This window comes from Antedon mediterranea, chromosome 5, assembly GCF_964355755.1.
Source record: "Antedon mediterranea chromosome 5, ecAntMedi1.1, whole genome shotgun sequence".
Lineage (NCBI taxonomy): Eukaryota > Metazoa > Echinodermata > Crinoidea > Comatulida > Antedonidae > Antedon > Antedon mediterranea.
Window position 1 is genome coordinate 20680674 of NC_092674.1, and position 13313 is coordinate 20693986.

Sequence of the window (13313 nt, forward strand, 5' to 3'; positions counted from 1 at the left end):
CGGTTGCAGCCATGTATATGGCCTTGTTTAACTTAAATTAAAAGGCCTATTAAAACAAATTCTTCCACAATAATGTAAATATATAGGCCTAAAGAATATCTTAACGAACATTGGCCTATACAAAATGTTAAAATAAATAATTCCAAACATAAAGGTAAGATAGAGCCAGCGGATAGTATAGCAACTAAAATTAAATAATCGCCAGATGTTGATTTATTACCACAATATATTGTAATGAATACACAAATGCTTGATGCCAATTATAAGACATTGAAAATCCTTGTTGTTGCTGGTGAAGACGCGGCTAGGTTTCATGTTCTTACGGTATGAACATTACATAGATACGGATGAACATAATAATAGTAGGCCTACAGTATCCAGTAACCATGAACTGCACGAACCGACAGGAGTTTTCTTTTTAAATGCCTAAATTCAAAGTTTGATTGTAAATTTGTCCCTCAATTTCATATTCGTGTCCCTGTGCGTAAACTTCGTATTAATAATTTGTTAAAAGTGCAGTTATCTTGTGTTAATGTTTGTAAAAACGGTATTTTTGGTCGGGTTGCCCATTCACAATAATAATTTAGTTAAATTGTTTCCTTACATAGATAGTTTTAGTTGTAATACTCTTGTCTAATGTCATTTTTAATAACATATAAATCTCTTTGTGTTCTTTGTTTTATGTAAATCAAATGTATATTTTATGGCGATCCTGTATTGGTGTTTTTTCTTAATATACTGTAACTGGATCTTGAATAAATAAATAGATCAGTAAACGAATAGAGATAACACAAATGACGGAATTGTTCCATTCCCAACGTTTTTAAATCTAATTTAGGCCTATAAAAATAAATACTATGATCCTATTACGATGTAAGCGGCCCGCTATAAATCCAAACGCTATAAATTACGCGCGGATTGATATTTTTCTTCTGTTATTCACCCATTTTTAATCGATCGTGAAATAAGGCCAAAACAAATAAAAGAATCGTAACTTTTTAGCGAAAACCCTGTATTTATTAGTTACGAGTTACGATTCTCCTCCAAGTTTGTTGTCATGGAATGATCTGGTTTAAAGTTTTTACAACAGTAATGCATTATTTTTACAAAACATCAATACTTGTAGGGAAAGGGACTTTAATTTCTTTCACAAATTCCACGAAGAGTAGCTAGCTGTGGAAAAACCATGCGGCAAATAATATCAACATTATTTTGTAATTTTACATTTATATACTGTCCAATCAAATACACATCTTTTATACAGTAGATCTATTTCGTATTATTGTAATAATTATTAATTTGATTAATATCTTAAATCTACAAAACCATTTCTAGTAGAATAGATAGGACTACTATTTATAATGGAAGAAAATAGAATTACAACGTTGTTCTATCAATCAATAATATTGTTAATTATGTATGTAACACTAACAGCTGTACTACAAACATAATTCTTTTTGGTATTAGATTCAACCTTGTTTCAATGGTCTACAAATTTATTTTATCGAAAATGAAGTAAATTTGGGCGAATTTGAATGTTTATAGGTATCACATTGTTTGATGTGTACATTTTCCGCGTCACCAAGTTAATGAATATTCATTAAATGGACTATAAGAAAATAAATAGGCGTTGTTGCTATATAGCAAAATGTAATAATGACACGTCTACACTAGCATCATTTGATAGTCCTACAAGCGAATACAGTAACATTTTATTTTCCTTCTATTCTTCTTTTTCCTCCGGCGAAGATATCGTCAACATTTGGAACCAACGAGTAATTGATCCTATACATATAGAAAAGAAGTAAAGAACATATTCACTTCAGTCAAGGAAGTCTCATAAATATAGGCCAAGGTCTAAATAAAATGTCCTTATACACTAACACAAAAAAATACTGGTATTGTAAAGTTAAATTAATTGATAATAATAAAATTTTAATATCATGGTTTATTTGCATAGAAATTGTAATTGTGACTATATCGCGTACATCTTATTGCTCTGGTTTTTATTGTTTATACACAAGTGAATTCATTTTCATTTTTGGATTACATAAGATTATATATAGTTTCTTTATTATAATACCATGTTATCTATACAATAAAAAAAAAAATACTGATTTTACCTGATATCTTCCCTACCAGTGCTACCTTAGTTTTAGGGTAAACACCGATTAGATAGGCAGGAATAACGGTTAGCGTAAGAGCAAGGCCAACCAATGCATCCATTGGAGAAGATATGGTTGCCAAAACAACAGCACCAAATGACGTAGCTATTGCAGTTATGGGAAGTATTAGAGGAACCTTCGGGCAAAGAATACAATCTAATAATATTGTATGTTGCAAATATTGTATTGTCTGTCTAAGTGAGTACCTATTTAAAAACCCTGTTTTTTGTTGAAGAGATTTGAAATAAATTGTGGATCATCAAAGTACAGTCGTTTACTCATAATGTATTATATTCAAGATAATTACATTAATAAAAATGATGTTTTAACGATAAATCATTATAGTAGTAACGTACCATAAACGGTTTTTGAATGTCTGGTCTAAACCATCTCATAGTGAATATTGTTGATAAAGCCAAAGCGTCACAAACGGCACTAACAAACCCAAAGTAGCTTAGCAGTTTCCAGATGTCATTAACAAAGATATACATAATTGAGAGAATGCACTATTAGATAAAAAAAAACCACCACAGTCTCACTTAATCTTGAGTAAATGTAGCGTTAAATAAAGTAGTAGAATACGGTAATGCAAGTGAAAATGTATACATTAGAATACCCTTTTACCATTTAAATATTAAAATCAATGTCAAGCATCTTGAAATGGACTAACAAGATTCCTTTAGTAGGCCTAATTATTAAACGTGGTTCTCGAAAATCTTACAATGCATTTTTGGTATTTTGAGACACGCATCCAAACTACTACAAGAGGGTTTTGTAAACGGAAGGCGGACGCAGGGGTGTTACTCTAGTGGCCCGGGCAACACCCTTAATTTCGTACTAAATGTTTTTTTTCTGCCACTAAACTGAAATTTAGATCCCAATTCAGCGTACTTATACAGATAGGGTATCTAAAATCTGAAAGAACCTAATATCGTAAGACTCAAATTATATTACATTTTACTATCGCAGAACATTGGCGAATAATTGAAACGGTTAATTAAAAAATAATTTTTGCATTGTTGATGTGTTCCTCGTTAAGCATTGTGTAAGTTTTTATCACAAATTGTTTTTAAACTTACGCATACGACAATTGATCCAACTGGAGTTTTGTGTTTTATGCTGATCAAGGCTATCAATTCAGGAAACATACCATCTCTTGCAGTTGCATAGTAAGCTCTGGAATGAAATAAGAAAATAATATTATTATTGCTTGACAAATCACACTAAATTCCTCATTCATAACAGTTAACAGTGTTAAAATGATTTTACAGGTTTCATGATAAATAAAATTTCGGCCAATATTTAAAATTATAAAAAAAAAATGAATGAGATAGACCTTGTTTAGGTTTCAATAATGATGGCCATTTGTATAGATTTAGTGTTGTCATAAAACAAAATAGACAGCTGTGTTACCTAGACCAAGTCAATGCCTAGACAATTTCTTCTCTCACTAGAACCAGACGTAACCCCCTAATAAATATGGGATCACTAATGGTGATTACAGACTAAGTTAGACGTACTTTACCTGGGTTGTGATAAGAATGATGTCATAGATGTTGTTGAGATTGCAACAAAGACTGGTATCAACCAACCAAACGAGCCAAGAGTTTTCTTGGCGAATGTCTAGAATTAAAACAATATAGGTAGTTGCAAAACGATTAAGCCTATGAAGCCGTGTATGTTTTCATATTACAGTCAGTACAGTAAATTTGTTTGACATGAATTTCTTTTTGATCGTACAGGTCTGTTTGTTTTTATACAGAATTGCTATGAAGTCACTAGAATTGTAAACATCTCATAACTTATGTTTTATATGCGGTAGAGAATCAAGTTATGTACTAACATAAAGTACTTTTACAACTCGTCCTACAATACTAATGTAGGTAAATCTGTTTTATTAGATTTGTATTACCTAACAATTTAAACTAAAGAACTTCTTTTACACTTTACCTCTATCAAATAGTAAGTTAGGTACATTTTGAATTATTTGTGAAATTTTAACTCGTGTTAAAATTTATAAATATGCTAAGAATTAATATTTTTCAACATAAATATTAAGAAGGGTAGAGCATTTAGCACCCTAGGGTTTTTAGACATTGCATTTCTTTGTTTTTCCTTAAATTGTAGGTGAATAGTTAACGTTAGTGAAATAAATGATAGTGTCGTATTCTATTTTCCAGAAAAAAAAAAACCATACCTGTACGATAATATTAAAACGATATTATATAATAACTAACGTATAGTCTGCCTATTTCTAAACAAACATTTGCTGTACTATTTTATTCTCACTGGTTACTCATAAATCTGGCAAGTGCCCGTAATTTTAGTTACGTGTCCTAGTTTTATCAGACATCATTTATTATAAAAGATCAACAAATGTTCTTAATATTCATGGCTAATACAATGAGTCACACTTACTACGGCTACAGCATTTGAAATCAACATTTCATCGGGGGTGAGTACAGCAAAATAAGCGACGTTTGCCAAAAGGTACAGGCAAATAACCATGATACTAGAAATAAATATTGCTCGAGGAAAATCTCTGTATGAAAATATAAAAAAAAAATACAATTGTTAAAAAAAAACAATATAACTGAATACCCAACTATAAAATGGTTTGCAGGTGTGCTAAATCAATTTGTAAAATAATTGTCATGGTGACGGTAACCAATGACGTAAAACAAATTAATAAATATTATTATTTAGAAAAATTAAAGTAAAGTAAATGTCAGAGTAGACAAATTGTCGATAATTGTCGTAATTAATTAATTAATTAATTATGCATATCAATGTTTAATTAAAATAAAATGTATTGTTTGAAGGTTTGCATAGCGAAATCAAATGTTGATATAAAGTTTGCGGTACACCACGTGTCCTCAGGAATGAGAATGCAGAAAGTCCAAGAAACTGTGAATATAAGTGGAATAGGCAGGGACTGGTGTGAAAGCTAACCACAATAGCAAGTGAAATTAATATTTAGTTCCAAATTGCATTATTAAATCATTATATTATTATTTATGGTTATCACATTTTTTTCTACCATCAATTTAGGATTATGCCATATTAGGAACCAATATACACTCTTTAAAACATTCATCCTAAATGCCTAACTATTTTCGTCATTTTTTGGAGAATCATTATTTTATGTGTTATTATTATTGTTCCGATAGCTTCTCCTGGATAAACTTACTGTTTTCCAATTTTATTTGGTGAATACAAACATATACAATACATATTTAAATTATGACGTTAAAGTATAATGTGAGTGAGTGGCCGAGCGGTTAAGACAGTGGAACCGTAATTACGTAGCCATAACATCGGCAGGGGTTCGAGGCTCACTCACGCCATGAGAACGAGTCTTCTCGGATAAGGACTATAAACAGTAGGTCCAGTCTACACATCTAGCTCCTGTGCACTTTAAAGAACCTAGTACATCTTTCGAGACGAGTAGGGGGTTACCCCGGTGTATTAGTACATCACAGCCACTGATCACCAACTGGACCCTCTGGGAGACCAGTCTTTGACTGAAGAGGTTACCCAGTATAAATATAAATTTCAATTTCAATGTTATTCTTATACTGTATTATATATTGCAAACAATTATTGTGACATCTTTCTGTAAGTTTTTTCCACCGTTCCCGGAAATATAGTATTACTTAGACACTTATGGCAATAGGGCTATTTTTCTCTGAGAATCCCTGTTGTGCTTACTTAGAATTGGAACATTATTGCTATATAACTTATATTTGCTTATGACTTTTATGTGCAGTTTTACATGGGTGAATGTTCATTTACTAATTAAACTATGTAAGTCAGAACTTATGTTGTATGCGTCTTTATTTATTATTCTATGAGTTTGTTCATTGCCGCAGTTTCCGAGTAGCAAAATAGTATCGTTAGATAACATCATTGATTTAAACCATCCACTTTTGATCGAAGTTAATATGTAACGTACCTTATGTCATGTAATTACCTACGTTGCATGGAAATAGGCCTATAGCATGTTTGGTTATTAATTATTAATTACCATCGAACGATTTAACAATTACTGTGGATATGAAGATGGAATGGTATGTAAATCCAACCATTCACTTTTGATCGTATTTAATCTGTAATATTGGGCGCAAACAAAATTGAACTTGGAACATGCGTGAATTGTGTTTGTTGTTGATTGGGCATTAAATTGTTGTCGTGTAAGATAATCATAAAATACGATAATCATGTAGGGCATATAGGGCATATGAGAGTAAAAATAAAAAAATAATAGAAGAAGGTGTATGTCATTTTTTTTTTGCATAGACAACTAATATTAAAAACTGCGGTATTGAGTCTAATGATACCGGTACAGCATGTTTTGTCGATAATCACGAAACCGTACGTGGTTATCAAGTGGATCGAATCTATATTCAAAGATTTATAACAATAAGTTTAAAAAATAATAATAATATATAATCACCTTTTGGGATTCTTAAATTCTTCAGTCATAGACATCACTGTATCTCTAATTAAAGAAAAACAATTTATTCAGATATAAATATTTAATCTATGTATCATTAAAAAAAATCACATTTTTTCTATTGGTCATTGTAAAATTTTATTATTAACAATTTATTATAATCTCTCTCTCGCTGATCTATCTCTCTCTCTCGCTGATCTATCTCTAGCTCTCTCTCGCTGATCTATCTCTAGCTCTCTCTCGCTGATTTATCTCTCTCTCTCTCGCTGATCTATCTCTAGCTCTCTCTCGCTGATCTATCTCTAGCTCTCTCTCGCTGATCTATCTCTCTCTCTCTCTCGCTGATCTATCTCTCTCTCTCTCGCTGATCTATCTCTCTCTCTCTCTCGCTGATCTATCTCTAGCTCTCTCTCGCTGATCTATCTCTAGCTCTCTCTCGCTGATCTATCTCTCTCTCTCTCGCTGATCTATCTCTCTCTCTCTCTCGCTGATCTATCTCTCTCTCTCTCGCTGATCTATCTCTAGCTCTCTCTCGCTGATCTATCTCTAGCTCTCTCTCGCTGATCTATCTCTCTCTGTCGCTGATCTATCTCTCTCTCTCGCTGATCTATCTCTCTCTGTCGCTGATCTATCTCTCTCTCTCGCTGATCTATCTCTCTCTCTCGCTGATCTATCTCTCTCTGTCGCACCTTGTTATATTTTGGAAGTACCTTACGTGATGGATGAAATCATTTGAATTAAATGTATTTTGCAACAGTTTCATACATTATTTACAATTCTGCCTTTATAACACGTTAGGATACGAAATAATACTTCCTCCTGCACTATCACTTTATGGCAATGTTACTGCCAAAACGACCAACTTCCGTCGGAAGCTAGGCCACAATTAGCCTATTGGTTATTATCGAAGGAATTGTGCTTTGTACTTTGAATATAAAAGTTGGCCATGCTGCTGCGCTTCTTATTCGGGATGCATATTAACATTTTAATAGTATAACAACAGATATTCCCTAGATATAAATCGTTACACCGTCAAGATAAAGATGTGTGTACCACGCACGAATCAGATTCATTGCGCTTTGGTATTACCACTAAAAACTGTAATGTTAATCTTACCCTCCGGAATACGACCAACTTGCGGCGTAGTATGCCAGGCCAAGATTAGCCCACTTGATATTATCAAACGAATTCTCAAAGCTTACAACCTGGTCACCTGTAAGAACATTGTTATTGATAAACTAATTAAAATTTGATAATACGCAATACATGGGGAACGTTTAACTAAAAACTAAAAAAAACAGCTTGTAACAGATAAGAGTAACATATCCATAATGAATAAGTGGAATGGATAGAAGTCAAAGACTATTGGCATTTGCTTAGTGTTCTTAGGGTGTAGTGAGAATTGTTTTCCTATGCTTGATACACTAATCTGCACGTATTGTCTGTTGTCTCAGTTTGCTGGTACTCAATTTTAGGGAAATTTAATAAGGCACAATGCAAAACAAGTATATTTCTACTTGATTGTGTATAATCCTGTAAAAATATGTTGTTAAATAAATAAATAAATAAATAAAATAAATGTGTATTATAATTTGTATATCAATATGTCTACCACACTATATAGTTTCAAATTAAATCAGGAAACACTTTAGTATTTATATCAATACTTATCTAGATAAAAATATTAATTTGGCTGAATTGATTCTTAATAGGTAATAATATGGAGTGTATCATACATACAGTATTAATCGGAAAAAGTAATATTATTATCATTGCTTTTCCTTATTGAATTCATGTTTTAAACAAAATACTATAAAACAATACTGATATGGTTTTGTTTCTTTTGTTTCAACAAAAATATATACTTTACTCCCCTATAAAATCTAAATGAATTCAAAGACATGAGCTCTAATCTCTGGAATTAAAAGGTACTGTGACCTCATTAATAAATTCTTTCCCATCATAAATTTATCCATTAAAAATAATATTTTTTTTATTTGATTATTAATTGTATGGAAATAGCATTTTTACTGCCCTTTTTGTAGCATATTCCTTGGTAACATGTGCGATTTGTCACACAACTTGTGTCGTTATTAATTGAGTGAATTCGTTTTATTTAGTTTTAAAATATTAACCAGGCCTTGACAATCGTGGTGAATTGAATGACTTTAATCTTACCCTTTGTGAATAGAAAAATCAGGCCAGCAATTATGACGATTGCAAGTGCTAATATTTTGCATGCCATTAATACGTTGACAACACTCTTAGCAACTCGAACACTTACAGCGTTGATGTATCCACACATAGCTGCGAAATGAAAAAAAAAAGTAATTTTTACAAAATTTCAATCGCACTTAAATTGATAAACTCAGCATCCTTTCATGATGGAGTACTTTATTTAGTAGGCTACACGCAACTAAGAAAACAAAATGATAATGACTACAAATTATATTCACATAATTAATTTAAAAGAATCCACTGTCTTCATCGTATTGATAAAATTTCCACACACATTTTCACATCGTAGTTTATTTATCAGTGGTTAAATATGGTTGAAATTGTCAAAATCCCAATACACATATTATATTTTGCCGCCTACAGCATTATATCTTTCAGTAAAAATTTGCGCGTTCCATGTTTAATCTGAAAGTAGGGGATTGAGCAGTTATACTACGTACTAATTACACTAGGTCTCAAAGTAGAGTGTTCAGTTCTTTTCTACGCCGCCTTATCCTCCCTGTAATTGTTTAACTAGATACTAATTTACAATTTACAATTGAGTGGACTGAATATTTGCTATTGTCGGGAACTGTATGATATCCAACCACTCGGTTATTAGACTCTAATACCATAACTTTACAGTAGACATAAACAAAACTACTAATAAACACACGTCAGGCCTACTTACTAATCAAAAGAATTGATATTATCTTGATTCCAACTGGCGATACATTACAATGATGCAAAAATGGCAACCGAGATACGTATTCTGCAAACAGGGTCACCTTAACAGCAACGCCTGCTGGATACAATACACACAGTGACAGCCATTGGAAGACAAATCCAGTAAAGTTTCCATAGATGTTCTTAAGATATAGATATTCTCCACCAAATTTAGGCATCGCCAATGCAAGCTCAACCCAGCACAGGCTAGTGAAAAGAGCTGTAATTCCACAAATTATCCATACACAAAATGATAATCCAACTGAGCCAGTATTTTCAAATACACCTTTAGGCGACAGAAAAATACCAGAGCCAATAATCTTTCCTATAGTTAATGATATGGCGTTTGATAGGGTAAGTTGCGGTACAATTCTATGCCTAATTCTTCTCTTTCCTACCATACTTTCCGATGCTAACAAAACGTATGCACTGGCCAAAAATTAAACCCCACATGTATCCAGATTTGATTAATTTTGATTTATGCGGATTTTTTTTTTATCACTATCAATCAATTTTTTATTTGCATTATTTTACGGTTGGTCAGCTTTCTTCATGACCACGTGGTAGGGCATAGAGTAAAATAATAATTTATTGAGTTGCCTAAAACAAAGAATATCATCAAAATGCATTTAACGAATGCCATTAGTAAAATGTTTTATGAGGTTGTAGGTAAACGATAACCAACCCCGAGCCTCTTTACCTTCATACGAATTTTCAAAACGAAAGTTATCATTATTTTCTAGCCAATTCTCTTAGCTTACAGTGACGTCTAGAGTTTAAGAGGAGGGCACCACAAACCTATTCTTATTCTTTGAATAGTATAACATAGCAAGTGGTCCAGTGCGGCACGCGTGCACTGGTTCCCACATTTCTTAGCGCAACGCAGTATTAGCAGAAAAAAACTTCTGATTTGCTCGAAAAAACTTGTCAAGTAAATTAATGAAGATTAAGTATAGTTCTTATCTAACAATATTGTCATCAGTATTACTAACCCCAAAATATTCTGATCATGGTTAAAAAAACCAGAGAATTATAATTCAGTTTCTACGATTACCAATTATATTAAGGTTGCGGCGTAAAAATCTACAAGCCAAAGAAAGCTAGCACGTTGAAAAATGTCTAATTTCACAGATCACGGGTCATCGAATAATATATATTTTATATTATATTTTTAATAAATTTTCTACAAGTTTCATGACATTTTGAGCATTAAAAAAATGCGCACGGCGCGTAAATAGCGTAGAAAGGTAATTTTTGCAATTACTTGTTCTGTTTACCTTCTGTGATAAATTACATTCATTTTATGAACTTAAGTGCAAAATAACGACTCACGTGCAAATTAAACTTTAAAATGGCTAATTTAATGCAAATTTATGAAAGTGTGCCTCAAGAGTGACCAACAATTATTTTACTCATTATGAATTATAGATACTATAATGGTACGCTCGCTCACCATCTAGGTCGTGTCCACAGATGGTTCTCGAATACACAGTAATATCAGCGTAAAAAAACTGGCGATTTCAATTGTACGACTATAAATAAATTTTCGTTTTCAGAAACGAATAAATAGACACGATGATTAATGTGTAAAATTAGCACACTGGGATTTAGGCCTACTTCCGAAGGAGAAACTTGTCTTAAAATGAGTCCAAAAAACTAAAACTGTCCCTGTTATAGTCGATTGAAATAGTAAAGTACATGTAACGATACACCACTACGACGTTTATATTTTTTTATAATTACTACTTAATACAATAAAAAGTAATCACATTCACAGTAAGAAAATTTCGATTCAAATGGTGACCAAAAATGGTTATTACGTACAGCATTTACAATATTGTCAAAGTATTGCAATGCTATATCTCAGTTTTAAGTTTATTTAAGGGCCCATAAATTTACCTACTTGTGTTAAACCATGGAGGGCTCATAAATTTACCTAAGAACTGGGAGTCTGAGAGATTGGAATGTTCCATTCATCGCAAATCAATACATTTGTATAAACGTATATTAAATCTATCAAAAAAGTATTTTTTTAAGAAAATCGGCCTGTCTTCAACATTATGATACGGTACTCGAGCTGTTCAACCGGTTTTCAGCTATTAAAAACAATTATCGTAGGAGGAGATAGGAAAATGCGAAGCATCCTTGTATTATTGTGTTCAGGTATTTTTTTAAGAGGACATTCATTAGACAGTGTATACTACGGTCGGAAAACACCCCTATTTGGGGCAAATCGTTCAACCTAAATTCGTTTTAATTGTCAATAACTAATTATCTAACTCAATTTAATTAGTAAACAGGGTTACATCTGGTGGTTTAAATCGGTACCGATATTTTAAACAACTTTATATACCATCGAGTAAACATTCTAGAAATAACGCGCGATTTACCGAATTTTGCCCTTACGTAAATTTATATATAGATGAATTCATGGGTTATGACGTCATCGTATGGCCTCTCTTTAAAAATAGGGAATTTTCCATTCTATGCTAGTTAATTGAATTTGATAGAGCGCATCTCACTTATTTGAACATCAATTTTCTCATATTTTAATATTTATTTGTTGCTCAAACAATTATCTTTCGTAGGAGTTACAACTTGTATGTGCACATTTCTTATGTTTGTGCACGTGGCATTTGTGTGAAACACTATCTCGTCAAATCTAGTTACCATTATTATCATTATAAAAGAATGAAACTTTAATTAAAACGTTTTAAAAGTAATCAACACACATTGACCATTGGAATAAATTTCATGAATACAATTAATAAACGTTCCTCTTTGTAATTTGATTTTATTACTTTTTTAAAACTTTTATTTTAGTATAATTTGACAACCAAAATAAATACTTACACAGCATAATAAGTGCTATAATATTGAGACACATTTTTGGTATTTCACACTGGTGAAAAAATGGCGTCAACACATATTCGGAAAACGTGAGAGAACTAATCGCAACGGCTGCCGGGTACATTACACACAGTGACAACCACTGGAAGACGAATCCTGGAAAGTTGCCATAGATGTTCCGGAGATATAGATATTCTCCGCCAAATTTAGGCATCGCCAATGCGAGCTCAACCCAGCACAGGCTAGTGAAAAGAGCTGTAATTCCACAAACAATCCACACAAAAAATGAAAGTCCAACAGAACCGACATTTTCAAAAACACCTTTAGGAGAAATAAATATACCAGAGCCTATGATGACGCCTGTCGTTAATGATACAGCGTTTAACAGGCTCATTTGCGGTACAATTCGATGGGCTTCCGACACTTTACTTGTCATTATTGCTTTGTAGTTCGCGTGTAACTTTTGTTAATAACTTTCAAACGTTGAAACTGCCAGTATATATTATCCAATTCTAGGTTGAGTCATTCTGACTTGCTATATTTGCGTCGACGTTTTTTTTTAATTTGTCTTCTATAGTAATTCTATTTAAAAGTGTTGACTCTCTCTTCTGCGCTGTACTATTACAACTACAGTAGGTAACTGAACCATGTTGAATTTCTCACTTGGTTGGTTGTTTGGCATGTGTGTGTGTTGGCTTATAATAATTACAATTTAAATAACACAGGTGATCATATAATCTTACCTGGTCTAGTCCATTGATGGATACAATTATGTATTATCTCAATAATCCTCTTATTGTTCAAAATTGTTAAGTTATCTGATGAAAAAGAATTAAAGTCAATAACAAAATGAATGGATCAATTTCGATGTTTTCGATTAATATATTTCTTTTTTTATT

The 13313-nt window shown here is 32.2% G+C and overlaps 1 protein-coding gene across 1 annotated transcript; it reads right to left on the reverse strand.

Annotated features, from left to right (window-relative positions):
* Positions 1 to 177: 177 nt before the first annotated feature.
* On the reverse strand, positions 178 to 12949 carry LOC140048742 (asc-type amino acid transporter 1-like). Its single transcript, XM_072093520.1, has 10 exons — positions 12418 to 12949; positions 8800 to 8928; positions 7738 to 7834; positions 6622 to 6666; positions 4584 to 4707; positions 3691 to 3788; positions 3245 to 3341; positions 2522 to 2671; positions 2124 to 2301; positions 178 to 1785 (listed from the first exon to the last, which is right to left on the reverse strand). The coding sequence occupies exons 1-10, from the start codon at positions 12848 to 12850 to the stop codon at positions 1724 to 1726; spliced, it is 1413 nt and encodes a 470-aa protein (XP_071949621.1). The 5' UTR covers positions 12851 to 12949; the 3' UTR covers positions 178 to 1723.
* Between the last annotated feature and the right edge of the window lie 364 nt (positions 12950 to 13313).